Raw genomic sequence first — 26,177 nt, 5'->3', positions numbered from 1 at the left:
TTTGCCAGGTTGTAAGTCGGCGATCCAATCGCACTTACAATGGGTCTGAGTGGGATTGAGTCCTTGTGGATTTTGGGGAGTCCGTAAAGCCAGTTAAAAGCCTATATTGTGGATTATTCTGCCTTGATATTTTGGGTTATATCACTGTGTGGAAGGGCCCTATGAGTTCCCACTGCCAAATAACCTGGGATAAACAGATAATCTGGGATCAGATCCTGGGATATAGGCCCCTTCCACACAGCTGAATAAAATCCCACATTACCTGTGGACTCAGATAACCCAGGGCCCTTCGAAACAGACCCTGTATCCCAGGATCTGATCCCAGGTTTTCTGTTTATCCCAGATAATCTAGCAGTGTGGACTCATATAATCAAGTTTAAAGCAGAAAACCTGGGATCAGATTTTGGGATAAAGGGCTTGCCTGGAAGGGCTCCCAGTTCAAAGCAGATATTGTGGGATTTTCTGCCTTTATATTCAGGATTATATGGCTCTGGGTCCTGGGAAAGAGAGAGGGCTTGTCTGGAGGGGCCCTTGGTTGGAAGGGCCCACAGTAATCTTTCATTTACAATGAATCTGCCCTTTCAAAGCATGGGACCCTCCTAACACCGCAGCACTGTCAACAAAGCAACGCGCATGCCCAGCTTTCCTGAGCTCCGCCCCCTCCTCTCTCCTCCCTTCCTATTGGCAGGCTGCGCTTATACCTCGCCCATTCTTTCAGGTGAAGGGGGCGTTCCTTTCTCCCTTCCGGTCACCTTTCACCCTATGCGGGCCCTAGTTACATGTGGGGTACACTGCCATTGTTCATTCCAGAGCTTTGGACCAAACCATTAGTTAAAAAAGAAAGGGGGGGGGAGGTCGGAAGTAGCAATTGCGGTCAGCGAAAAGATCTTGGTTGCCTCTTCTTTCTAATGCCTTGATTGCGGCCAGTCACTCTATCCTTTCCTCGCCTTGATACTTCCCGCGTCTTCCCTCTATTTGTTCCCCCCTCACTTTCTGCCTGATGGTCTAGTCCGACGCTGGTCTCCGCGAAAGAGGCTGAGGGGAATTAAAAAGATGGCGGAGGCCGTTGGGGTGTCCCCTTGACGGAGGGCGCCGGTTAGTGGGGCTATGTCGGACTCTGAGGAGGAAGAGAGCTCTGACCGGCTGCTCAAGTTCGTGTTGCTGGGCGACGGCACCTCCGGCAAGGTCAGTCCGCGCAGTCTCTTGCACAGGAGGCCCCAGCTAGGCCCTACATTGGGAAGGAGGCCTCTAGAGAGCCGGCCTCTCACTTCCAATCCTGGCCTGTCGCTTCTAGGACAAGGAGGAACCCGTGGTAGGGGATCATAGAGCTGCCAGAGGGTGCCTCTCTTTTGGGAAATTGTAGTTTCATAAGATATTTAGCCTTCTCTGCCACAGGGGGCTGGTACCTCACCAAAACACAAATACAGCAGTCTCATTTCTCCAACATAAACGGGTCGACAGAACGTTGGATAAGCGAAAATGTTGGATAATGAGAGATTAAGGAATAGCCTATTACACATCAAATTACATTATGATTTTACAAATTTAGCACAAAAACGTCATGTTTTACAACAGATTGACAGAAAAAGCAGTTCAATACATGATAACGTTACTGTATTTAAGAATGCAGCACCAAAACATTGCAATGTATTGAAAACATTGACTACAAAAACACTGACTACTAAAAGGCAGATGCTTTGGATAATGCAGCACGTTGGATAAGCGAGACTCTACTGTACCAGGATTCCATAGCATTAAGTCATTGCAGTTAAAGTGGGGTCAGCCAGCATTAGTTCTTCAGTGTAGATGCACACAGACCCCCTTTTTGCTGCCATGTAATCCCAATATCAAAGCAATGTCAAAGTGGATACACAATCTGCATTGAATTGCGTTATATGGGTCTGCACTACCACATACAGTAGAGTCTCACTTATCCGACATAAAGGGGCCCGCAGAATGTTGGATAAGCAAAAATGTTGGATAATAAGGAGGGATTAAGGAAAAGCCTATTAAATGTCAAATTATGTTATGATTTTACAAATTAAGCACCAAAACGTCATGTTTTACAACAAATCGACAGAAAAAGCATGGTAATGTTATGTAGTAATTATTGTATTTACGAATTTAGCACCAAAACATTGCAAAGTATTGAAAACATTTACTACAAAAATGTTGACTACTAAAAATTGACTACATGTAAAGATAGAATTGCATAAAATGAACTTACATTAAATCCATAAAAAGTTAAATCCATAAAAAGTTCAGCCCTGTGAAGATTTTAAAAAATCTGAGGCAGACTGCATTGGATAATACAGAATGTTTGATAAACGAGAGACTACTGTAATCCATTTCAAAGCAGATGATCAGGATTTTATATGGCAGTGTAGAAGGGACCTTAGTTCCTCCTGATAGAATTGAATATATCTGGATTATAATATAATCTGGTTCAAAGGTATCTGATTTCATAATCTGGATTATATGACAGTGTAGATCCAGCCCAAGATAAGCTTGAATCAAGGAATCATACAAAATTAATGTCAGTGTAGATCCATCCTGTTCCTACCTAATTCCCACTCTGAAATGTAATCTGCTTGCCACTTGTTTGTTAATCCCATTCACGGAAAGGTGCATCACAAAATGTAAAGGGGGTTGGGAAACAAACTTTTATAGACTGGAGCCTACTTCGTCCGATGCATCCAATGAGGTGGACTGGAGTCTACAAAAGGTGATGCCAAATCAAACACATTCGTCTTTCAAGTGTCTGGAGAATCTAAGGGCCCTTCCACACAGCCATATAACCCAAAATATAAAGGCAGATAATCCGCATCTTCTTTGAACTGGGTTATTTGAGTCCATACTGCCACATAATCCAGTTTAAATCAGATACTCTGGATTTTATATGGCAGTGTAGAAGGGGCCACAGTTTCCGTTATTCACTGTAGTAAACAGTGTCTTAGGGCCCTTCCACATGACCATATAACCCAGAACACCAAGGCAGATAATCCACATGATCTATTTTGAATTGAGTTATTTGAGTCCGCACTGCCATTTAATCCAGTTCAAAGCAGATTGGATTTTATTTAGCAGTATAGAAGGGCCCATGGATTCCTTAATTCACTGTAGTAAACAGTGTCTTAGGGTCCTTCCACACAGCCATATAACTCAGAACATCAAGGCAGGTAATGCACATGATCTGCTCTGAACTGGGTTATTGGAGTACACACTGCCATATAATCCAGTTCAATGTGGATTTTATACACCTGTGTGGAAGGGGCCTAAGAGAGCTGTGATTCTAACACTTTTCCCACTTGCAATCCCTTTCCACCTGAAAAATTTTACACCACCCTGGGTATATAGGTGTATGATACAGGTATAAATATCAAACATTTCTTCATTTTTCAAAGCTATTTTTCCCAATTGAGGGAAAAGTGCTTTGTTTTCGGAAAGGTCTCATGTTGGCAGCACCCATGTATTTGTTGATGGTGTCCATCCATCTTTTCTTTGGCTGTCCATTTGGTCGTTGTCCTTCAATGCGGTGCTGTTTGTGCTACTGATATTGGTTCTCTTCTCATGACAAGGCCATACCACCATCTTGCTTCCTGCATTTTCTTGCTGATTGCTTTTACTCCTAGTCTTTGATGGATGTCATCATTTAGCAGATGGTCAAGTAGTGTCGAGCCAAGTGTCCATCTCGGCATTTCCATTTCCATTCATTTCCAACTGATTACCGTGGTCTATATAAGATGCTAGTTCTGACCTTTAAAATTCTTTACGGCCACGGCCCATTGTACCTTAGGGACCGTCTCTCCTTCTCCTATCATCGGAGGTCGCAACGACCATCTCACCTAGAGAAGTTAACTTGGAAAGGACCAGACGCAGAGCTTTTTCTATTTCTGCCCCTGCCTTATGGAATGCCTTGCCGCCCTATATGAGAGCCATGCGTGAGTTAGGGCCTTTTACCCTAGCACTTAAGACCTGGCTCTTTACTAGAGCTTTTAATCTATGTTAATTTTATCAATATTTGTATGTATGTATTTTTATCCTTTACTATTTTATCTTGTAAATCGCCTAGAGCATCTTGGATGGAGGGCGATTAATAAGTAATTAAATGATGATGATGATGATGATGATGATGATGATGATGATTGTGTTAAGAGCTTGTTCATGTTTCATTGTTGCTGGCTAGCACTCTGCCCCATAGATAGCTACTGGGCGAACAGCTGTAGTGTAGATCTTAGCCTTGAGTTGTTAGAGATCTTAGCCTTGAGTGAGGCATTTTTGAGTCACACAGAATGCTAGTAGTTTGCTGCCATTTCAAATGGCATTGTGTCGCCATGTATAAAAACCAGTGGCCCTAGGTATTTAAATTGGATGGCCTTTTTTTAGTTCTTGTCCAGTAATTTGAATTGTTTTTCCAGTTTGGAGGCCACATTCCAGATGCTCTGTTTTGAGTAAAAAGGTATTTCCCTGACATTAAGTCTAGTCATGCCAATCTCTGGGGGTTGGTGCTCATCTCCATTTCTAAGCCGAAGAGCTGGCATTGTCCATAAACACCTCCAAGATCATGTGGCCGGCATGACTGCATGGAGTGTCGTTTTGAGTATGTTCAGTTAAATATCAAATATTTACTGATAATAAATCAGTTTGTGCAAGACTTGCTAAACAGGTTGATTTCCCTTTTTATGAAGTTCAGCTGAAGCATCTTATTTATTTATTATTTAATACAGTATTTATATCCCGCACTTCTCACCCAACAGGGGACTCAGGGCGGCTTACAATAAAACACATATATAAAAATTGTACAATGCACTATAAAACAGTTAAAAATTATTAACTTACATAGGACATTCATAAAACACATTCTAAAATACAGATGGGCATGTTCAATTTTAAAGGACTGGGTCTGTCGATTGAGTTCCAGCGTACATAATAATAATTAGCGCTGCTAATTGTTATCCAAAAGCCTGGCCCCGCAACCAAGTTTTAACCTTCCTAAGGAAGGATAGGAGGGAGGGAGCACTGGGGAGGGCGTTCCATAGGTGAGGAGCCACTACTGAAAAAGCCCTATCTCTCGTCCCCGCCAGCCGCACCTGTGAGGCTGACGGGACCGTGAGCAGGGCCTCACCTGACGATCTTAAGCTTCGAGGTGGGTCGTAGCGGGAGACACATTAGGACAGATAAGCTGGGCCGGAACCGTTTAGAGCTTTATAGGCTAAAACCAGCACCTTGAATTGTGCTTGGTAGCTAATCGGCAGCCAGTGGAGCTGGCGTAACAGAGGAGTGATACGCTCCCTGTACGTCGCTCCAGTTATTAACCTGGCAGCCTCCCGTTGGACTAATTGAAGCTTCCGAACAGGCTTCAAAGGCAGCCCCACGTACAGTGCGTTGCAGTAGTCTAAACGGGATGTAACGAGAGCGTGGACCACCGTGGCCAAGTCCGGCTTCCCAAGGTATGGTCGCAGCTGGTGCAGAAGTTTTAACTGTGCGAAGGCTCCCCTAGCCACCGCTGAGACCTGGGGCTCCAGGCTCAACGATGAGTCTAGGATCACCCGCAGACTGCGAACCTGCGCCTTCAGGGGGAGTGTGACCCCATCCAGCACAGGCTGTAACCCTATACCCTGTTTGGCCTTCTGACTGACCAGGAGGACCTCTGTCTTGTCTGGATTCAATTTCAATTTGTTGGCCCTTATCCAGTCCGACACAGCGGCCAAGCACTGGTTCAGGACCTGAACAGCCTCCTTAGTGACAGGTGGAAAGGAGTCACAGAGCTGGACATCATCTGCGTACAGATGACACCGGACCCCGAAACTCCTGGTGATCTCTCCCAGCGGCTTTGTGTAGATGTTAAACTACATGGGAGACAATACAGAGCCCTGCGGGACCCCACAAGTCAACGGTTGTGGGGCCGAGCAGGCGTCCCCCAATGACACCATCTGGGACCAACCTTCCAGGAAAGAGTGGAGCCACTGCAGAACAGTACCTCCAAGTCCCATTCCCGTGAGGCGTTCCAGAAGGATACCGTGATTGATGGTATCGAAGGCCTCTGAGAGGTCCAGCAGAACCAGTAGGGACACACTCCCCCTGTCCAGTTCCCGGGGAAGATCATCGACTAAGGCGACCAAGGCTGTTCTCGGTACCATGCCCCGGCCTAAAGCCAGACTGTGCCGGATCCAGAAAATCAGTGTCATCCAAGAATCCCTGGAGCTGCAAAGCAATCACATGTTCCAAGACCTTGCCTAAATAGGGGAGATTGGAGATAGGCTGAAAGTTTCCAAATTGAGTGATGGCTTTTTCAACAGCGGCTTGATCACAGCCATTTTTAGGCTCGCTGGAAACTTGCCCTCCTGAAGGGAGGCATTCACCACCACCTTCACCCACTCGGCCAAACCCCCTCTGGCTTCTCTCACCAGCCAGGATGGGCAGGGGTCCAGGATGCATGTGGTCGGTCTCGCCTTTCCAAGGATCTTCTCCACATCCTTGAGCTCAACCAATTGAAATGAATCCAACAAAACGGGACAAGCAGGTGCACTCAATACATCCTCAGAGTCTGCCATTAATATGGTGTCAAAGTTGGAACGGATCAGAGCGACTTTGCTCGCAAAGAACTGAGCAAATGCTTCACTGCGGGCTGCTGAGTTATCAGGGCTCCCACCTTGATTGGCGGGAGTTAACAATCCTCTGATGACACGGATCAGTGCCGCCGGATGGTTATGTGCGGACGCAATGTTGGCCGCAAGGTTCCCTAAGATAAGAGCCTAGCCGTGTTTGGTCTGACTCGTTATATTCTGATCGCCGCACGCACTCTAGTTCCCTTTTCTTTCGCTTCACCATTGCCAGCTCCTCAGTAAATCAAGGAGCTGGTTTAGCTCGGTTACTTGAGAGGGGACGCTCCAGAGCGATCGTGTCTATTGCCCTAGTCATCTCTCCATTCCAGAGAGAGACCAGAGCATCAACAGGATCACCTGCCGAGGAGGTGGGAAATTCCCCAAGAGCCGTCAGGAATCCTTCTGGATCCATAAGTCTCCTGAGGCGGACCATTTTAATAGGCCCACCACCTCTGCAGAGGTTGGAGGGCGTGGTAAGTCTAAACCTGATCAGGTGATGGTTGGTCCATGGCAACGGAGCGATGGTGAGCTCCTCCACACCGCTACCTTCCTCCCATCCCTGACAGAAGACCAAGTCCAGTGTGTGTCCTGCACTGTGGGTGGGGCCTGTTACTAATTGGGACAGCCCCATGGTTGCCATGGCGGCCATGAAGTCCTAAGCCGCACCTGAGAGGTTGGTCTTGGCATGGACATTGAAGTCCCCCAGCACTATGAGCTGCCGGGACTCCAACGGCAGGCCCGAGACCACCTCAGCTAACTCAGGCAGGGAGACACTAGTGCAACGGGGTGATTGGTACACTAACAGAATTTCTAATCTGTCCTGGTCTCCCACCCTCAGGTGGACACATTCAAACATGATAGACTGCGGGACGGGGAACCTGGTCAGGAGGATGGAATCCTTATAGACCACCGCGACCCCACCTTCCCCTCCCTCCAGATCTCGGCTGGTGCTGTACGGAGTAACCTGGTGGGCGGAGCTGGGTGAGATTAACTCCTCCCATCCCGTCCAGCCAGGTCTCCGTAATACATGCCAGGTCTACATGCTCATCCAAGATGAGAGCTTGGATGAAAGATGTCTTCCCGTTCACTGACCTGGCATTAAACAGCACCACATTTAACCTGGAGGGACCGCCATCCTGACTACCCAGATTATCTATATCAGGAGACCGTTTTGGAACTATTAATGTCCTACCAAAAACCCTAGGCCGAATTAAATGATTTGGTCTCCCTTTCCCATATATCCCCCTCCCAGACACCAACTCTGTAGGGGCTCCTCACCCATCAGAACACCCTCTTCCCCTATCACGCTGTCCTCTCCCTTTCTCTTCCCCTGGTCCAAATGATGTTATTTGGTTTGCTAGTTTTCTGTTATAGATGTTTCTGTTCCCTCCCCCCACCCTGCAGTCCCCATAACCCTACAGCCTTCCCCACTCCCCTCCAACAATACAAAGTGCAAATGCAGTTGCAGAGTGCAGAGGGTGCATGAGCAGCATAGGTATAGGGGTCTGAGCTAACTAAAGTGCAAGCAGGCGGTGGTGAACTAATTCAATATGGTGCAATATGGTTTTATAAAGTGCCAATGCAAGACCAATTAAAGATGATAAATTTGGTAAGTTAATTAGGGGGACCAGGCTTCACAGCACATAATAATTGTTATAAAAGCATTTAAAGGTTGTTATAGCAGCAATATATAAACAAGGAGTGAAATTTAGTAAGACAGACTCTCAGTTCAGGTATAACCTTGGTTGTTATAATGTTAAGTCAGGAGAGGGGATCAGGAAGAGAGGACATTCAGAACCGCTGCGGCTTGCTGTTATTTGTTTGTTGGTATTATCCCAGCCTTGGTCGACACCAAAAGTTCTAGCAGCAGCCAAATAGGCTCAAACAGCCAACCGCACAAAGCGGCCCTCTCTGCCGGCCACTACCGTTACCCTAAGGTTTCCACTATTATTCCATGCTCTTGCCTTCACAAAGCAACCAATCTTCTTCCTCCAGATGGTTTTTGGAGTTTCCAAAGTCTTCCCTCTCTCTTTAAATCCACTCAACAAATGCTGGGGAAGGCAGGGAGGCAAAAGGGCAGGGAGGCAAAAGGGCCGCAGCCAGGAGACAATGTTTGTAAGTCAGCTCCTTTGCCTTCTTCCTCCAGATTGTTTTTTTCTTCTGCAGAGTCCACTGTATATCCTATACAACAGATTTGTGTCAGTGTCTAAACCAGTCACTTGGTGACATTCTGAAGACCTTTATAGTTTTCTAAACTTTTCAGGACCCCAACATCGAGCATTTGGGACCCACAGTTTTGAGAAGTCCAGTAAAAGAGAAAATTGCAAGACCCCCCTTTTTTTCTTCAGTTTTAGGGCCCTTTCACACAACCATATAACCCAGAATATCCACAATTTCTGCTTTGAACTGGGTTATTTGAGTCCACGCAGCCATATAAACCAGTTCAGTGTGGATTTTATACACTTATGTGGAAGGGGCCTGTGATTTCTTCCATATCATTTGTGTTCTCTTATCCCAGATTTGTGGAAGATAAGCTTTCCTTATAAAACGACAGGGGTATGCATCATTTGAACTTATCGCAAGTTACTTTGTAAATGTAGTATCCTTTCCCGTATTGGATTGGGCTGCACATAATTAGCATGGGTTTTACGCCCTTTAAATCAGTAGTTCACAACTTTTTTTTGACCAGGGACCATTTTGACCAGGGACCACTGTGACCAGGGACCACTGTGACCAGGAACCACTCTCCAACATTAGTACCAAAATGGTTACGAATCAGGTTATGGTCAACTTTAGATTCGGTTTGGTTATTCGGGGTGCTGATTCAGAACATTGCAATGGATAGACCACATCAACTCTAGTTTCTGATACAGAACATATTCCACCCAGTAGTCACCATCTCTTTGCCCACAGAAAGCCATATTTAATAATCTAGAGTGGATGTGGTCTATCCAATGCAATGGTCAGCACTGCGGAAAGGAGCGAAAATAAATAAAATAAAATAAATAAATAAAGAGGAAGGAGGTTTGTGGACCAAATTTTTGTTTTTGTGGCCCACTGTTGGGCCGCGGCCCACAGGTTGAGAATCACTGCTTTAAATAGACCAGTGGTACCTACCTGCGATCCAAGCGTTTGAGATTTCTACCATAAGCCCCAGTCAGTTTAGCCAAGTGTTAGGAATTCTGGGAGCTGAAGTCCAAAAGATCTGGAAGGCCAACGGTTGGGAACCTCAGAAATAGATGGATGAAATGCTGCCCCACTAACATAGGAGGACCTCCCCCAAACACAGTAGAGTTACTTCTCAATACAGGCAGTCCCCAAGTTATGAACAAGATTGGTTTTGTAGGTTTGTTCTTAAGTTGAATTTGTATATAAGTTGGAACAGGTACATTTTTAAACATATAGTGTTCCCTCGTGGTTCACTTTTCGCTCCCTCGCTGTTTCACGGGTTTTAAATCAATATTGATGTACACATTTGTTGTGATATTTTCACAGTTTTGTGGTTTTTTGCGGTGTGCAAAGGGTTTTGGAAGGAGGGGATAGCATAGGAAAGAGTTAATACCCCTGTGGTGTTAGTTTTACTGTCTGTGCCCCTGTTCAGAAGACTTCACCTCACTTGCTGTCCCTGTGATAATTGGATTTTGAAAAATTTGGCTTGTTGTGGAAACAAGGATTGGTGAGAAAGCTTTAGTGGAGGCCTCTTTTCCCCTCATAACTCTTTCAGGAGTGAATTTACTTTCTGAGGCATAGATTTTTCTCACTTCTTAACTTAGAGTAATTTGTAAGTCAGATGTTTCTAACTCGGGGACTCCCTGTAAATGGACAGAGGAGAATACTGGAAGGGGTTTCAAAGAAGTTAGAATTAATGTAAATGCAGTTTTAAATTAAAATAGCTCAGTTAAAGAAGTGATTGATTTTTAAGATTCAGGAGGATAGCTATCTTCATAGATGTACAAAATGTATGTATGTATTGGGAAAGGGGTTCTATTAAACTTTTTGTATATGTTTATGTTACAATAGCATTTCTTTTAAAATTGAATGAAAGTCTGCTCCCACTCTTACTACCATTAAAATATATTGGATTGCAAGCACACCACCCTTCCTGTAGTGAATGCTGAGAAGTTCCAGAAGCAGTGTTTCATTCCTCCTTGGACAACAGAGGTCTTGTGACTAATATACAAGGTTAGCATGACAGAAGCAAATAGGTACTCCTGTACCTGTCACCAAATTTGCTAATCCTTTTAAAGAAAGCAACATGCACAGTTTTACTATGTGTTGTAATGTAGCCCGTCTGCAAATATAAGTGCTCACCTGTTTCTCAAGCACTTACTATGAATCTATGTGTTTTTCTGTGCCCAGGAAAAGAAATCCCATAAGTAAATTGATTTGTAAAAGTACTTTCTGGCCACTCATTTACAGCAGTCATGGCACCAAACTCTTAGTATATTGTTAAATGTTCAAACTGTGTCTCATGAGGTATAGTGTTAAAAATGGTAAGTGATACGTTACATTATGCTCCACTGTTCTTACATGGGTTCATTTATATATATATAAATGTAATGTGCATAATTAGGACTGAGTTACAACAAAACCACTGGGCCAAATCACACCACATTTGACCACAATACTCATCACTTTCCAAGGAGTGACCTTGCACCTTCAAACCTGGCTGCTTCATACCTAGGGGATTCCATTGTTACCCAACTCGAATACCATTAAATACCCTAGTAGCTTCAAAGCCTCGCTGCTTCATACCTAGGGGACTCCATTGTAGGCCAACTTGATTACCATTGAATAGTCTTTCAGCTTCAAAGCCTGGCTACTTCATACCTAGGGGACTCCATTGTAGGCCAACTTGATTATCATTGAATAGTCTTTCAGCTTCAAAGCCTGGCTGCTTCATACCTAGGGGACTCCATTGTAGGCCAACTTGATTACCATTGAATAGTCTTTCAGCTTCAAAGCCTGGCTGCTTCATACCTAGGGGAATCTATTCTAGGCTACCTTGAACGCCTCACAGAAAATCACATTTAGGACTACATCACAGCAACGTGTGGCCGGGCACAGCTAGTATTCTAATATATTTAGTCCTGGTATTAGGACATGGCCACCTGTATCTATGCTCCCACTGCCCTGGAACCTTTGCTCAGTGCTGGGCAGCTTGGTGTGGGAAATAAATATAAACAATATAACTTTGATTTGAAAATGACTGGCAAAATCAGCATTTTAAAGGATTTCATAGAATCATAGAGTTGGAAGAGACTACATAGGCCATCCAGTCCAACCCCCTGCCATGCAGGAAAAGCACAATCAAAATACCCCTGATGGATGACCATCCAGCCTCTGTTTAAAAGCCTCTAAGGAAGGAGCTTCCACCACACTTGGAGGCAGAGAGTTCCACTGTTGAACAGCTCTTTCCTGTTATTTTAATCCATTGCTCCAAGTACTAGTTTCCAGGGCAGCAGAAAACAAGCCTGCTACCTCTTTCTTATGACATCCTTTCAAATATTTATAGATGGCTATCATATCTCCTCTCAACCTTCTCTTCTGCAGGATAAACATGTTAAACATCACATTATGCACTTATGACCAATAGTCAAACCCTTTGTAACAAAGTTGCTTATTTTCTTTTTCCTTTCTTATGATAAACATATGGATATTATGAAGAAAAATGTTAGAAGGACAACACCATAGGCTAATCATTGAAAAGCTGAGGAATTGCACTAGTAATTGCACTCTTACTTATCAAATATGGCCCTGGTTTGCTGCTACCTCTCCTTGGAAAAAAACAACTATTTTTTAAAGAAATATGGTACATGGTTAATAGTACTAAAACTTGTTGAGAAGTCGCATCAGAAGCATCAGAGATATGCTCCCTCCTGTCTAGTTAATTCCTAGAAGATTTCCTGCTTCTTGGCAGGGGGTTGGACTGGATGGCCCATGAGGTCTCTTCCAACTCTACTATTCTATGATTCTATGATTCTATGAATGTAAGTCATCCATGACGTGTGGACTAAAAATTCTGGCAGTCATATTTTACACAATTTGGTTATTTGTTAATATGGAACATCAATGTTAATATGGAAGTTAAGGGGAGGTGTATGAAGTGGGTGTTGGCTGCCAGATAATGGATCAGCAAAGAGCCTTGCTAAGTTGTCATGACAAGTCTCAAATGATTAATATATCCTTTCCTGTGTCAAAGAGTAACAAACCATTAACTCTTTGCCTTCGAACAGCTCTGCCACACAGCTTGCTGAGACTACTATGGTGGCCATAAAGTACACCTCTATGCCTACAGCTACCAAGTTAATGGATATACAAAAGACTTCCTATGTGAGAAATCACTATTAGTCTTGTTTGACAGAAAATGATGTTGACTGAAAGACAATGTTGTCCAAAGAAAGGCAGAGTTCTGGGCTGAACAAGAAGTTCAACTATTTCAGATTCATACTGAGCAGTATTCTAATTTATGCATGTATGATGTCATACGTACAGATAATTGGTTAAGAGATAAAATGTGACTGTTTAACAAACCGCAGTTTGAAAAGTGGGCAGACTAGAGTGCTATTTCACCTTCTCAAATGTCTGGCTGTAGAGAAAATGTCCTGGTTTCTTAAGCCACAGGTTCTCCTGATATCTGAAACCATAACAAACGTGAGTGGTCAGTGATTTTTAAAGAAAAATAATAATTAAATAATTAAACTATTGGGATTATATTTGACAGTAAATATGAATGAACAAATACAAATGGGTGGCAACTCTATTCAAGAGTTTGATTGTCCATAGCTTCTGGTTAGGCCAACTGGAAGTGGGATTGTACTGGAGCAGGAAATTGGGGTTTGTAGCAAATGTGGTTCTCTGAAATGTTCATTTACTGGTACATGTCAATTGGAGCAATACTATTGTATCCACCTCTGCAGAATGAAGATGGAAACCAATGACTTCACTCTGTTTTTGGTTTGTGATATCTTCATGGACAAACCAAGTTTCAATCCTTCACAGCAATTGCTCCCTTCGTGTTTATCTTTTAACAAAGCCTGGTTCATAGAACTATACTTTTATTCATTGTAAAAGACTTTCATTGTTTTAGTACCATATTTACTTGAGTCTAATGTGCTCGTTTGTTTGGCTGAATTACATTGCCAAAATTGAGGTGCACATTTAGATTTGATGATGCGTTAGAGTTATGCAAATCAACTGTCATGTCATGCTCATGATTTTGAAGAGAAGGTGTAAAGTGGTTACTACTAAGATGAGGATACCTTTTTTTTGATTCTGAAGTGGTGAATTGTTATTGCTGCTTTCCCAAGCAGCCAGAAAGTAGTGTGTGAGGGGGTATCTCTTTGTTTATGTGTATAAAATGTTCTTCCCCCAAATATTTCTTCTGTGATCAAAAGTTTCTGTGGCAGAAATTCAGTCTAGCTCTAATGCAAATATTTGACGGGATAATAGAGCACTGCATGCGTGTATGCGTGCCTTCACATTGCTGGTGAACCCCACGAATTTCACATTGCTGTCTTAGGCAAGGGGTACTCAGAGGTTGTTTGCCAGCTCTTTCCTCTGAAATATAGCCAACAGCACCTGGTATTTGCTGGCGGTCTTCCATCCAAGTGCTGACTAGATCTGACCCTGCTTATCATCCATGATCAGATAGGATCTAGTGCTCTTGTATAAATAGATTCTCGTAAAAGGGAAAATGATGAATAATGCAGGATGGAATCGGGAACTCTAGAGGGCATGCGGAGTAACTGTAACCAGAAAAAGCTTGTTTTGATAAGAAATCGCTGGGGATGTAAATAAACTATATTGGAATAATGAATCTCTTGGTCACATGCCAGTATACATCATTCACATTTTAAAATTTCTCTTACAGAATTATGTATTGAGTTATAATGGAGTGGCTGTTTAGTTACATTTGGTGGAATGTGCTCAAAGATCCTTCCAGCAATGGTGTCTAATACTCCTCAGACTTCTTATTGCAATGGAAATATTCTGTTATAGAAGGGAATAATTAAAATCTCTTTATCACTTATTGATCTAATGACATGAAATTTAACGGACAGTCTTGCAATACATGATTATTTTAAAAGAATGTAAAAGTTGTTGATAGAACATTACCTTCATCTCTCTCTCTCTCGGGTTAGAGAGATATATCTATATCTATATAGGAATACTTGACATACGTTACAAAAATAGATAAGTTCCTGACCATTTCTACTTTAATAGAAATTTGGTACCAGAAGTAGAAACACCATGGAAAGATTAGGATTAGGTTCCCACATCACAAAACAGAAGAGCAGTTTAGCAAGTTTTTGCACATGTGAAAATAAGCCACCAGCCTGGAAAAGCCTTGAATAATCTATATATATAAAAGAGTGATGGCATCAGGGCAGCGGACAAAACAACAAAAGTACAGGCCCCCCAATCTCGAAATTTGACAACAACCCATCATCCATGCCTCCAGGTTGATACAACAAAAAGAAAAGAAAAATAAAGTCCTAATTAGAGGGAGAGCAATAATTTTTTTTATCCAATTGCTGCCAGTTTAGAGGGCTAATCTCTGCCCACTTGGTTGCCTAGCAACCAAGGGACAGCCAGGCTTCAGTTCGGGGACAGGCAGATTTAGGCCTCACTTAGGTTTCTTCCACAGATTATCTAATTTGCACTGGATTATATGGCAGTGTAGACTCAAGGCCCTTCCACACAGCTATATAACCCATTTAGAATCTTATATTATCTGCTTTGAACTGGATTATCTTGAGTCCACACTGCCAGATAATTCACTTCAGTGTGCATTTTATACAGCTGTGAAGAAGGGGCCTCATATAATCCAGTTCTAAGCAGATAATATAAGATTATCAATATACAGTAGACTCTCACTTATTCAACATAAACAGGCCGGCAGGATAAGTGAATATGTTGGATAATAAGAAGGGATTCAGGAAAAGCCAATTAAACATCAAATTAGGTAATCGTTATACAAATTAAGCACCAAAACATCATGTTATACAACAAATTTGACAGAAAAAGTAGTTCCATGCGCAGTAATGCTATGTAATAATTACAGTAGAGTCTCACTTATCCAACACTCGCTTATCCAACGTTCTGGATTATCCAACGCATTTTTGTAGTCAATGCTTTCAATATATCGTGATATTTTGGTGCTAAATTCATAAATACAGTAATTACTACATAGCATTACTGTGGATTGAACTACTTTTTCTGCCAAATGTGTTGTCTAACATGATGTTTTGGTGCTTAATTTGTAAAATTATAACTTAATTTGATGTTTAATAGGCTTATCCTTAATCCCTCCTTATTATCCAACATATTTGCTTATCAAACGTTCTGCCGGCCCGTTTATGTTGGATAAGTGAGACTCTACTGTACTGTATTTACAAATTTACCACTAAAATATCACAATGAATTTAAAACACTGACTACAAAAACATTGATTATGAAAAGGCAGACTGCGTTGGATAATCCAGAACATTGTATAAGCGAATGTTGGATAAGTGAGATTGTACTTTAATATGAAATAATTACTGGGATAGAATAATGCAGAACAATATAATCTCTAAAACCAGGACAGTAAATAAACAGGGGAATTCCACACAGGAAACAATCAGGGCCAGCTAACACCTCCCAACCAAGTATTCCCATCATCAAAGTCTGGCAAATCCTCTGTTTTCTCAGGGCCACAGACAGTAGAAGCACATAAAATATCGCAAACAACACCACTCTGCAAACAAGGGAATTCCAGACAGGAAACAATCAGAGCCAGCTAATACCTCCCAACAAAAAATTCACTCAGGGAGAAAACAGCCAGGCTTTAAAGCTGCAAGGCCATTACATCCTAATCATTTTTCCTAATTGCAGCATTCATACTTGCCTCCAACAGACAAAAAAAAAACCAATCAGAAATATTGTATATTCACAACCTTTAGGAAATAATATCCCCTGATGTTTAAAGCGCTGAGCTGCTGAACTTCTGGACCGAAAGGCCGCAGGTTTGAATTGGGGGAGCGGAGAGAGCCCCCACTGTTAGCCCCAGCTTCTGCCAACCCAGAAGTTCAAAAACATGCAAATGTGAGTGCATCAATAGGTACTGCTCCGGCGGGAAGGTAATGCCGCTCCATGCAGTCATCCCACATGACCTTGGAGGAGTCTACGGACAACGCTGGCTCTTCGGCTTAGAAATGGAGATGAGCACCAACCCCCAGAGTCAGACATTTCTGGACTTAATGTCAGGAGAAAACCTTTACCCTTTACCTTAACTACCACCAATTCCTCAATACTTTATTTCCCATACCACCAGACTTCGCCACAGCAACGCGTGGCCGGGCACAGCTAGGTATTAAATAAAAAGATTTTGAATTTCCCGTAGCTACTTGAAAGCATTTTTGAAAATGAATCTAAGTTTGATTTCTTTCTTTCACTACTTCCTAGTTTTCTTATGACGGCCAGGTTTATACATTTTAAAACATGCTGCTCGGAGCTGGTGAGGTAAACCTACCAACTTTCTCCTTTTCTCTATCTCTTGGTGTTTGTGCATGTTCAGTGTGGGATTCTGAGGCAGCTTTGGTTTGTTTACGGTATGCCAATTGCAGCAGCTTGCTGCCAACAGTCTGTATTTCTCTTTCTCTCCTTCACCATCCTTCCAGTGCCAATACTGGTAAAAAATGCCAAGCTAGACAGATAACAAGGAAGAAAAGGGGGAGCAGGGCAGGTATTAAAATAGTTTGAAAAAAGGCTTTGTTCATTTGATTATGCCTGTTGTTTTGAGTAGTCTAAGTCCTCAGAACTTGAGAAAGTGTTCAGATTTACTTTATTTATCATACAATTTAGACGCCTATGATGCAACTGGTGATTCACATAGTTGCTTAAACAAGCTGTTACTTTTGTGGTCTGGAGTATGCGTGTGTTTGTGTGTATGGTTTGTTTGTTTTTAATCTGTTGGTCAGTAGTCACTTCCTCGAAGAACAAATTTTGTTGAAGTCCAAGAGAAGGAATCTAAAGAAAACTATTTGTCTTTAGTCATGGTGGGAGATGAATTAATATAGGGATAAATAAATGATAGAACAGAATAATCATTTAGGAATAATTATTACAATTGCTACTGCAAAGAGTAAGTTGTAGGATCAAAACACATATTTCTGCTGAAGGGATTGTTGAAATGTTTAAATGTATCCGTCTTTTTTCTCTCTCTTTGAAAAACCAATTCTTATGAATGAAATAGGGGGTATAGTGGGCTATATTGAGGACTATGTTTGATAGCCATGGTAGCTGAATAATTCAGCATTTCCTAACAGGAGTTCCTTGTACTAATGATCTGGCACTGGTATGATTTCAGTGTGTGTGTTTTAACTTGTCAAGCAGTGTTCTTTAACTTAATGCACAAGGGTTTTTTTAAAGTTTGCATTGAGTGAACCAGGGCATCACTTTTGCCTAAGGAGCATTCCAATGTATTGAAATCAGGGCTTATAATATATAAGGTGTACTGTGTTGTCGAAGGCTTTCATGGCTGGAATCACTGGGTTTCTGTGAGTTTTCCGGGCTGTATGGCCATGTTCCAGAAGCATTCTCTCCTGATGTTTTACTCACATCTATGGCAGGCATCCTCAGAGGTTGTGAGGTGTACTACTTGTATTTCCTCACCTTCAAATTCCAGTGTCCTCTCCCCCTTAGAGAGATTTTGATTTCCTCTGAATGGGACAACGTATTGACAACCAGAGCACATTACTTTTACTTTGCTTCTGAAAAATGGCATGGGGCAATTTTTGTTCTGTTTTATATTGCCTGATTTAAGAAGTACCACAATAGTACAAAACCATAACATTGTTTTGGCTTCTTTGAATTAAAAAAAATCATGACATTTTTAAAAAGAACCTCTCTGCAAACCCAGTATCAGTATATGGTAATTGGTAGAAATTGTGTACAGCTATTCAGGTGACAATGCTGCAGGATGCTTATACTTTGGGTTCTGATTTGAATTTTGCCATGGCCCTGTGAGTCAGTTACGGGCGCCAGGTATGGCATAACATGGGACTATGAAATGCATGTTGTTGGTCACTAGTGCAAAGAAAACATGAAATTATTTGTGTAAATGTAATATATGGTTATCAGTAAGTCTCCAAGAATCATTTCTAATGTGAGAATTACAAAGAAACCAAAGAGCTAAAAGTAGAGGAATCAGATGTCAAAGTTTTTGAATTCTTTATCACTCTAATGGTGGCTGTTGTGTTCAGGTTACTGGGTCCCATGTTTAAATATGCCGAGGGAAAATTCATATGGATATTGATGGTCCTTGGAACTTAAGAGTCAATTTTTAAAAATCTATAGAGAAATTATTTTCAGTGTGATGAAGATGTTTAACATACTTTGTCATACTTTAGGCAAATAAATATTTGTTTTTCAGCTAGATAACTTGTTACAGGGTTGATCTATGTAATATTACATTTCTTCAAAATAAAAAGGAAAAGGCTTCTGTTTTTCTGTTCATTTTTTTGCATTAAGGAGAAAGAATAATTTTTTTTAGAAAACATTTCTTTCCCTTATTAGCAGCTGTTAACTCACTCTGTTTTTTCATTAATACCTTTAGAAACATTTTAGGGAATACCGAATGTCACAGAATTATATAGTTGATATTTACAATCTCTGTAAATATAGTGGTGGAGAGTTAGGATATATAATGTTTGTGAATTTTTCAGAATTTAAATATTTTATTTCTTACTAAGGTTTAACATTTACTTTTGAGGGTTAGGAGCATTTTCAGTTATTTCTTCTATGTATTTCCTTTTTAAGTTTTTTCCTGATGCCGTATTTATTTATTTCCAAATAAACTTTTTTAATGTTATTGTTTTGAAATATTAGAATATTTTCATATTTCCCTGAATACATTATTAAATCAAAATTTCAAACAAAATGTGGTCTATGTATCCCTTTTATTTATATAAACCGAATATGATAAACCATTGTAAAATACATTATTTTCCAGTTCTAAAGCTTGCAGCTTGCAGTTTAACATTTTTACCTGTTTCTTGAATATTTAATACTTTGAGTTCACAGCAATGCAATTTTTATAAAGACTATGCTTTTAGGTTTTTTTTTTTTTAAGAAATTGATTTCAGTGATTTTATCTGATTTGTTTTTGTGGGACCCCTATTGGGTGAGAAGGGCGGGATACGAATACTGTAATAAATAAATACTTAGAAATGGTGAAATTTGCCAAGAAATTGATATCAGCATAATGATATCAGTATTCATTATTTTTTAGGCATGCATTTATAACTTGAATGTTGTTGTAGCAACATGTGCATTAAAATTGCAGGAGTGGCTAGTTCTCATAATGAGAGAAACAATGACAGACTTTTGAACTGACTAGCTGTTTTAGGTTCATACCGAAGCTCTTCTATGGGCTTCCTTTATGTCAAGGAATACTGGAGAATTTGGTTTGGTCTGGATTTTTAAGCTAACTGACAGTTAGTGAAGACACTTATGAGAGAGAGAGTTAAATCTTATAGAGGTACCGATTTATACTTCCCAGGCGCTGTGGATCAGAATGCAATGATCCTTTGGAGTTTAGATGCTGTCTGTTTTGTAGTCCAATTCTTTGCTCAAAAAAAAGGGAAATAAGTTGTAATTTCAGTATGTCTTTATGCATTTTAGCATAATATGTAACAAATACAGTCCTGTGACTGAGCATGTAAGGCTCACATCGATTTGAAATACACGGAGACATTCATCCTTGTCTGTGGTCTTGGTTAAGTTGTTATCTTCCTGCTTTACATTGAGCCCACTGAAACATTTTAATTTGGGCAAGGGGGAGGGTAACTTCATACCTCTTGCTGATACAACAAACTGCTTTTGTAACAACTCTAGTTTCTGAAGTTATTTGAGTGTGGGGAGGGTGCTCTTGCTTAGCAAACACAATTTCAATACCCCCTGGGCTCATGAACTATTTGTGTGGTCCTTTAAATCTTGGCCAGTGTTATTGTGAATTGCTTTGCTTGTTACCTTTCTAATTAATCTGGAAAAAGATCTAGAACAGGTTAATAGAAGAGAAGATTCTCTGAATGCCACAGATCCAGGTCTAGTTTTGTTAGGGTTGTCTCAAATCCTGGTGAGTCACCATCAGTCAGTTTTGATAACCATGAGCTAGGAGGACCAGGGGCTTGACTTAATAGAAGGTAGAAAAGCGTGTTCCTGTTACGTGAAGATTCTTAGGCTTTGTGTTGAAGCTTCCTGGACTTTTTGTATTAAGTAGTATGTTAATTTAATTTTATTTATTTTCAAAAAATATAAGCCGACAATGAGTCAAAAAGTTATCTTTTACTTTACTAAGGAAAAACAAATAGACCCAAATAGAATGGGAACTAGAAGTAGAGAGAAATAAGACAGTGGAGATTACAAACATCTTACTCACTGTCTAAAGACAGCATTTATAAACTGTAATCTATATAGACAATTAGAAAGACTGGACTATTTTTACAAAGACAATTGTATAAAATACAGTGAACCACAAACTGTGTAGATAATTAGATTAACTAGATATACCTCAAATTATAAAGTCAGCCAGTGGTGTTAGTAGAATATGAATACCCTCCTATCAGATGGGAAGGAACTTTGATACTAAAGCCAGTGATCCTGGAAAGGGAAGGCCTCATTTGTGGCCTATGGGAGTTTACATTAGGATTATTTGATAATTGATTGACAATTAATGGCAGAATGTCTATTGATATAATCTATTACATTTACTTTGATTTTGGGGAGGTCTAAATGGAGGACAGGGAGGGGGGCAGGGAAGCTCATCCCCAGGGAGTCATCTGGATGAAGGCGAGTAGAATTTACTCAGCCATTCCTCCCTTAGTACAGCGGTGGGAATCAGAAGCCAGATGGGGAAGGGGGGGTTGGGAGGTATGGGGGGTATGGGTTAAACGGGAGAAAAGGGAGGGATGGGAGGAGCGGGAGGGAACAGTTAAGAATAGAGAAGGAACATTGCTTAACAAAATCATGGGGAGACTGCTAAAAGATGAAACCAAATATGATGGATGAACTAAATGTTATGTCAGTAAATACAAATAGTCTTTCAACACCGGTTAAGAGACAAAAATTATCCAAATTGTTAAAAGAAAATTAAGTACATTTAGCGTTATTGCAGGAAAAAACACACACAAAAAAGGATAAATCAAAATTGATAAATGATAGAAACTGGGAACAAGCAAATCTAGAGAGGTGGCCATACTTATAAAGGACAACCTAAATTTTGAATTCGAAAAGGTCATTAAAAACACTGAAGGTAGATTTGTAATGATAATTGGTAAAATAAACAACACCCAGGCATCCATAGTAAGTGTGTATGCCCCTAATCAGAGACAAGTCAAGTTCATAAACAAAATCTGTGCAAAAATAGGAAAACATGCAGTAGGAGATATAATAGTAGGTGGGGACTGGATCCTTCAATTGCACAAAAAAGTGAAGAACAAAGTAACAGGGAAGTCAGGAGGGAATTACAAAATACATTTTAGAAATTGGAACCTAATAGAGGCTAATAATAGAATAGGGGAAAATTCGGACATCCCCACTTTTTTCTCACATAGACATTCAACCTTCACTACTATAGATTATTTTCTGGTAGGAATTAATAATGTAATGCCAATAAAAGAAATACAAGTGGGCCAACAATGGCCAGGAGATCATGCACCTCTATATTTAAAATTGGGAAGTTATAACAGAAACACAGTAAAAAAAAATGGAGATTCAATCCGAAAGTCTCCTATAAAGAGACAGACAGAAAAGAGATAAAAGAGCAAATTACTCAATATTTCAGTCTGACTAGAACCCCAGGAATGAATGAAAACATAGTTTGGGATGCCTTTAAGGCAGTAATCAGAGGAAAATGTATCACAATTGAGAAGGGCATAAATAAAAGAGAGAAAGAAAGATTAAGAAAATTGAGAATGGAAGAAGAAGCAGCACTTCAAATATTTCAAAAAGACCAAACATTGGGAAATAAAGAGGAAAGAGAAGAGAAAACAACTAGAAAACCTTGAGGAAATCGAAGCCACAAAGAAATACATCGGGGTCAAAAATGACTTTCAGGTGAACTCTATGAATAACACAAAGAAGCTAGCTAGTCTTCTAAAAAAGAAACAAGGGAAAACAAAGATAATTAAACTGAAAGATGAGAAAGGTCAAATAAAAACAAGGGAGGAAGACCTAAAGGAAATAATGGCGAATTATTATGAAAAGCTCTATATGTACAAAGAGCTAGAGAGATCAGAAGGATTACTCAATAAAAAATTAGACCCTGATTCCCAAGCAGAAATGGACACAGATATAACTAGTAAGGAAGTAGAGATGGTAATAAAAAACTTAAAAATTAACTCTTCACTGGGCTTACTACAAATTTTTATAAAATCTTCCAAGAGGAAGTTACCCCTAATCTAGTAATATTGTATAACAAAATTATTGAAACTAAAACAATCCCAGAGACATGGAAAAAAAATCAGAAATTATAACAATTCTAAAACCAAATAAGGAGGAACATGATCCTAATTCCTACAGACCAATTACTTTATGCAACGTAGACTATAAAATATTCACGAAAATTATAGCAAATATATTAAAAGAGATAATGCCCACATTAATTGAGGAAGACCAGTATGGATTTATTAAAAAAAGAACGATTGCTGACCAAATCAGAAACATTCTTAATGCAATTGACCACGCAACAAGAGAGAAAGCAAAATTACTCCTAATAAAACTAGATGTTTACAAAGCATAATTATTTAATCAAATTATGTGAGGAGTGTAATATGGGGGAAAAGATGCGTGGAATAATTACAAAATTATATAAAGAAAACCAAGTGGAGGTTATAATAAATGTATCTAATTCAAGAACCATTAAAATCAAAAGCGGAACCAAACAAGGTTGCCCTCTCCCTCCACTACTCTTCGCCTTAGCGATAGAACCTTTAGCCAATCTAATTAGGTCAGACAAAAATATAATAAGTTGGATAGAGAAGAAATAAAAATTAATTTATACACGGATGACACAGTAGTCCTTATGGGCGGAATAAAGGAATCTGTAAAGGCAGTAACGAAAATAATTAAAAAATTTGAAAAGATTTCAGGTCTCGCCATCAATATTGAAAAATCAGAAATTTTACATTAAAACCTAAATTGGAAGGAGCTGAAAGAAGTTCAGTCTATCCTAGGGGTGAAATTGGGGGAAAAGAAGTTAAAATATCTAGGCATTTACATCCCAAAAAATCTAAATAATATAATTCAGACAAATTATAACCAATTATGGAAAAAAGTAAGTAAACAAATTAACGAATGGAAAAAATGGAACTGGGACATTACAACTAGGTTAAAAGCATGCAAAATGATGATACTACCTAAATTCTTGCATCTATTCCAAACTCTCCCATTTAGTATCCCCCCTAAAATAATTAAAAATGGGATAATTCAATAAAAACATTGATAATTGGCTCTAGCAAAAATAGAATTTCAAATTCAATATTCTTCAGGTCACAGGAAAGTGGAAGCTGGGGAGCACCTTGCCTCCAAACTATTTCGAAGCTTGCCAATTGGCCAGGCTACTCGAACTATACATTGGTGAGCCCAAAAGGTGGGCTAGATTAGAGAAATTAACAAATGGATGGGAATATGGATCATGTTTAATGGGGAAAATAGGAAAAAGAGAATTAAAAAAACTTAAAAGGGAGGTCCTTTGACCTCAACAATGACATGCTGGGAAAAATGGCAAGATAAACTTCCAATAAATAAAATAGGTATGTTCCCAATAGGTTCCATAGAGAATAGAAATCCCCAGTTATACTGGAACATGTTAAAGAAATTGGAACAACACGGCATAACAAAGATCCAGGACATACTGAAACCCGACGGACCAGTAATGCAATGGGAGGAGCTAAAAGTGCGGTCACGGAAATTGGTTATTATGGAGAGGGTTATCTAAAAAGTTAACAGAATGGAAGAGCAAGGAAATCCCAGAGACAGATCTTGATAAAATAATAAAATGGAAAGTAGATAAAGATAAAGGAACCATGTGATACATTTACAAAATAATCACAGGAAAACTATACAATATAAAAAATACCTTGACAGAAATCTGGAAGGAGGAACTAAGTTGTAATGAGAGAGAAATAGAAAATTGGATAAATTCAATTAATAAAATAAAACATTTAAAGATAAAGGAAATGCAACGTAAAATCCACACAAAATGGTATAGAACGCCTGTACAACTAGCCCATATAACCAGAACCTCCCCAAAACAATGTTGGCACAACTGTGGGAAAACCGGAACACACACCCACATGTGGTGGGATTGCGAAAAAATACAAAAGTTCCACAAAACAATTAAGAAAGAAATGGTGGAGCTGTTAGGAATAAAAATAGATTGGAACAAAAGACAAAGTTTCCTCCAGAAAATTGAAGGTGAAGGGGGAACTAAAAAATGGGGACTATTAATAAATTATATGTTAGATGCAATTAAAGCCACAGTCGCCTTAGGCTGGAAGGACCAAAAGAAATGGGACATTAAAATATGGTATAAATATTTAGCAGACTACCTCCTCCAAGACTACATCAATGAAAGGAAAAGTTACTATAGAAACAGCCAAATCAGAAAGACATGGGAGGCAAAATGGAAAGACTTAATTTACAGAATAAAGGGGAAATACAAATATAAGGAATTAAACAAGATTATCCTCATGATCGAACAATTGTAATAAATATAGAAAATTTGTAAACTGTTCCTCTGGAGGGGAGGGAGGGGAGGAAGGGAGAAAAATGAGGAAGAATGTAAACATGTGTTACCGATGGAAAATGTTCTGAACGTTTGTATAATTTTACGTAGCACTATTTACAATAAAAAAAACTTTTAAAAAAATCTGCTGTAGAAATAACTTTTATTTTAGGAAAAGAAGTTAGATAGAACTTTAAAATCATTATTCTAAAACTACTTTGTATTATATTTTACTTCTTTGTCTCCTTTAAAATACCAAGTGAATTTGATGTGATTCTGTTTCTAGACCTCCTTAGCCACACGTTTTGCCCAAGAAGCTTTTGGGAAGCAGTACAAACAAACCATAGGACTTGACTTCTTTTTGAAAAGAATAACACTCCCAGGTAAGAGGAGAGTAACACGAACAATACTGAAAAGTGGGGAGAAATGGTAAAATGTTTGGGAAAAGCATTTGTTTTAACTATATGAAGAATTAGTGTATTACTTGAAGAATCTGAAGAAATGCAGTGTCGAAGCTTTGTCTGTTTACATCATTTTGTGTTATGTCTGAAGAATTACATTCTGAAGCATATGCTTGTCCCAGGTTCTTGTAGCTAGGATTTAAAGTAGATATTAACATGTACAGAATAAGAAGAAAAAATTCCACATATAGCTATGGAAAAATGTTTCTTTGCAAAAGATATTTTAAAATAAGATATCCCCCACTTTTGGTTAGGTTGAAGGGATACATGTATAATGTAGGTATGGAATTGCTTGGCTGTAATATGTGAATGCTGTCTTATGCAAGGCAGCATGAAATT

General features: G+C 39.8%; 1 protein-coding gene across 2 annotated transcripts in view; it reads left to right on the top strand.

Annotated features, from left to right (window-relative positions):
• The first annotated feature begins 837 nt into the window (after window positions 1-837).
• The window catches only part of rab28 (RAB28, member RAS oncogene family), a 125,445-nt gene continuing 100,105 nt past the window's right edge, over window positions 838-26,177 (top strand). Inside the window, exons 1-2 of one of the 2 annotated variants that reach the window (XM_062982093.1) lie at window positions 838-1,185; window positions 25,664-25,760. In XM_062982093.1, coding sequence (XP_062838163.1) covers window positions 1,108-1,185; window positions 25,664-25,760 — 175 coding nt within the window. In that variant the 5' untranslated portion in view covers window positions 838-1,107. The remainder of the gene's footprint in view (window positions 1,186-25,663; window positions 25,761-26,177) is intronic. The other variant, XM_062982094.1, reaches the window with a different exon arrangement.

This window comes from Anolis carolinensis, chromosome 5 (genome assembly GCF_035594765.1).
Source record: "Anolis carolinensis isolate JA03-04 chromosome 5, rAnoCar3.1.pri, whole genome shotgun sequence".
NCBI lineage: Eukaryota > Metazoa > Chordata > Lepidosauria > Squamata > Dactyloidae > Anolis > Anolis carolinensis.
This window is presented reverse-complemented; position numbering and strand designations above follow the sequence as displayed.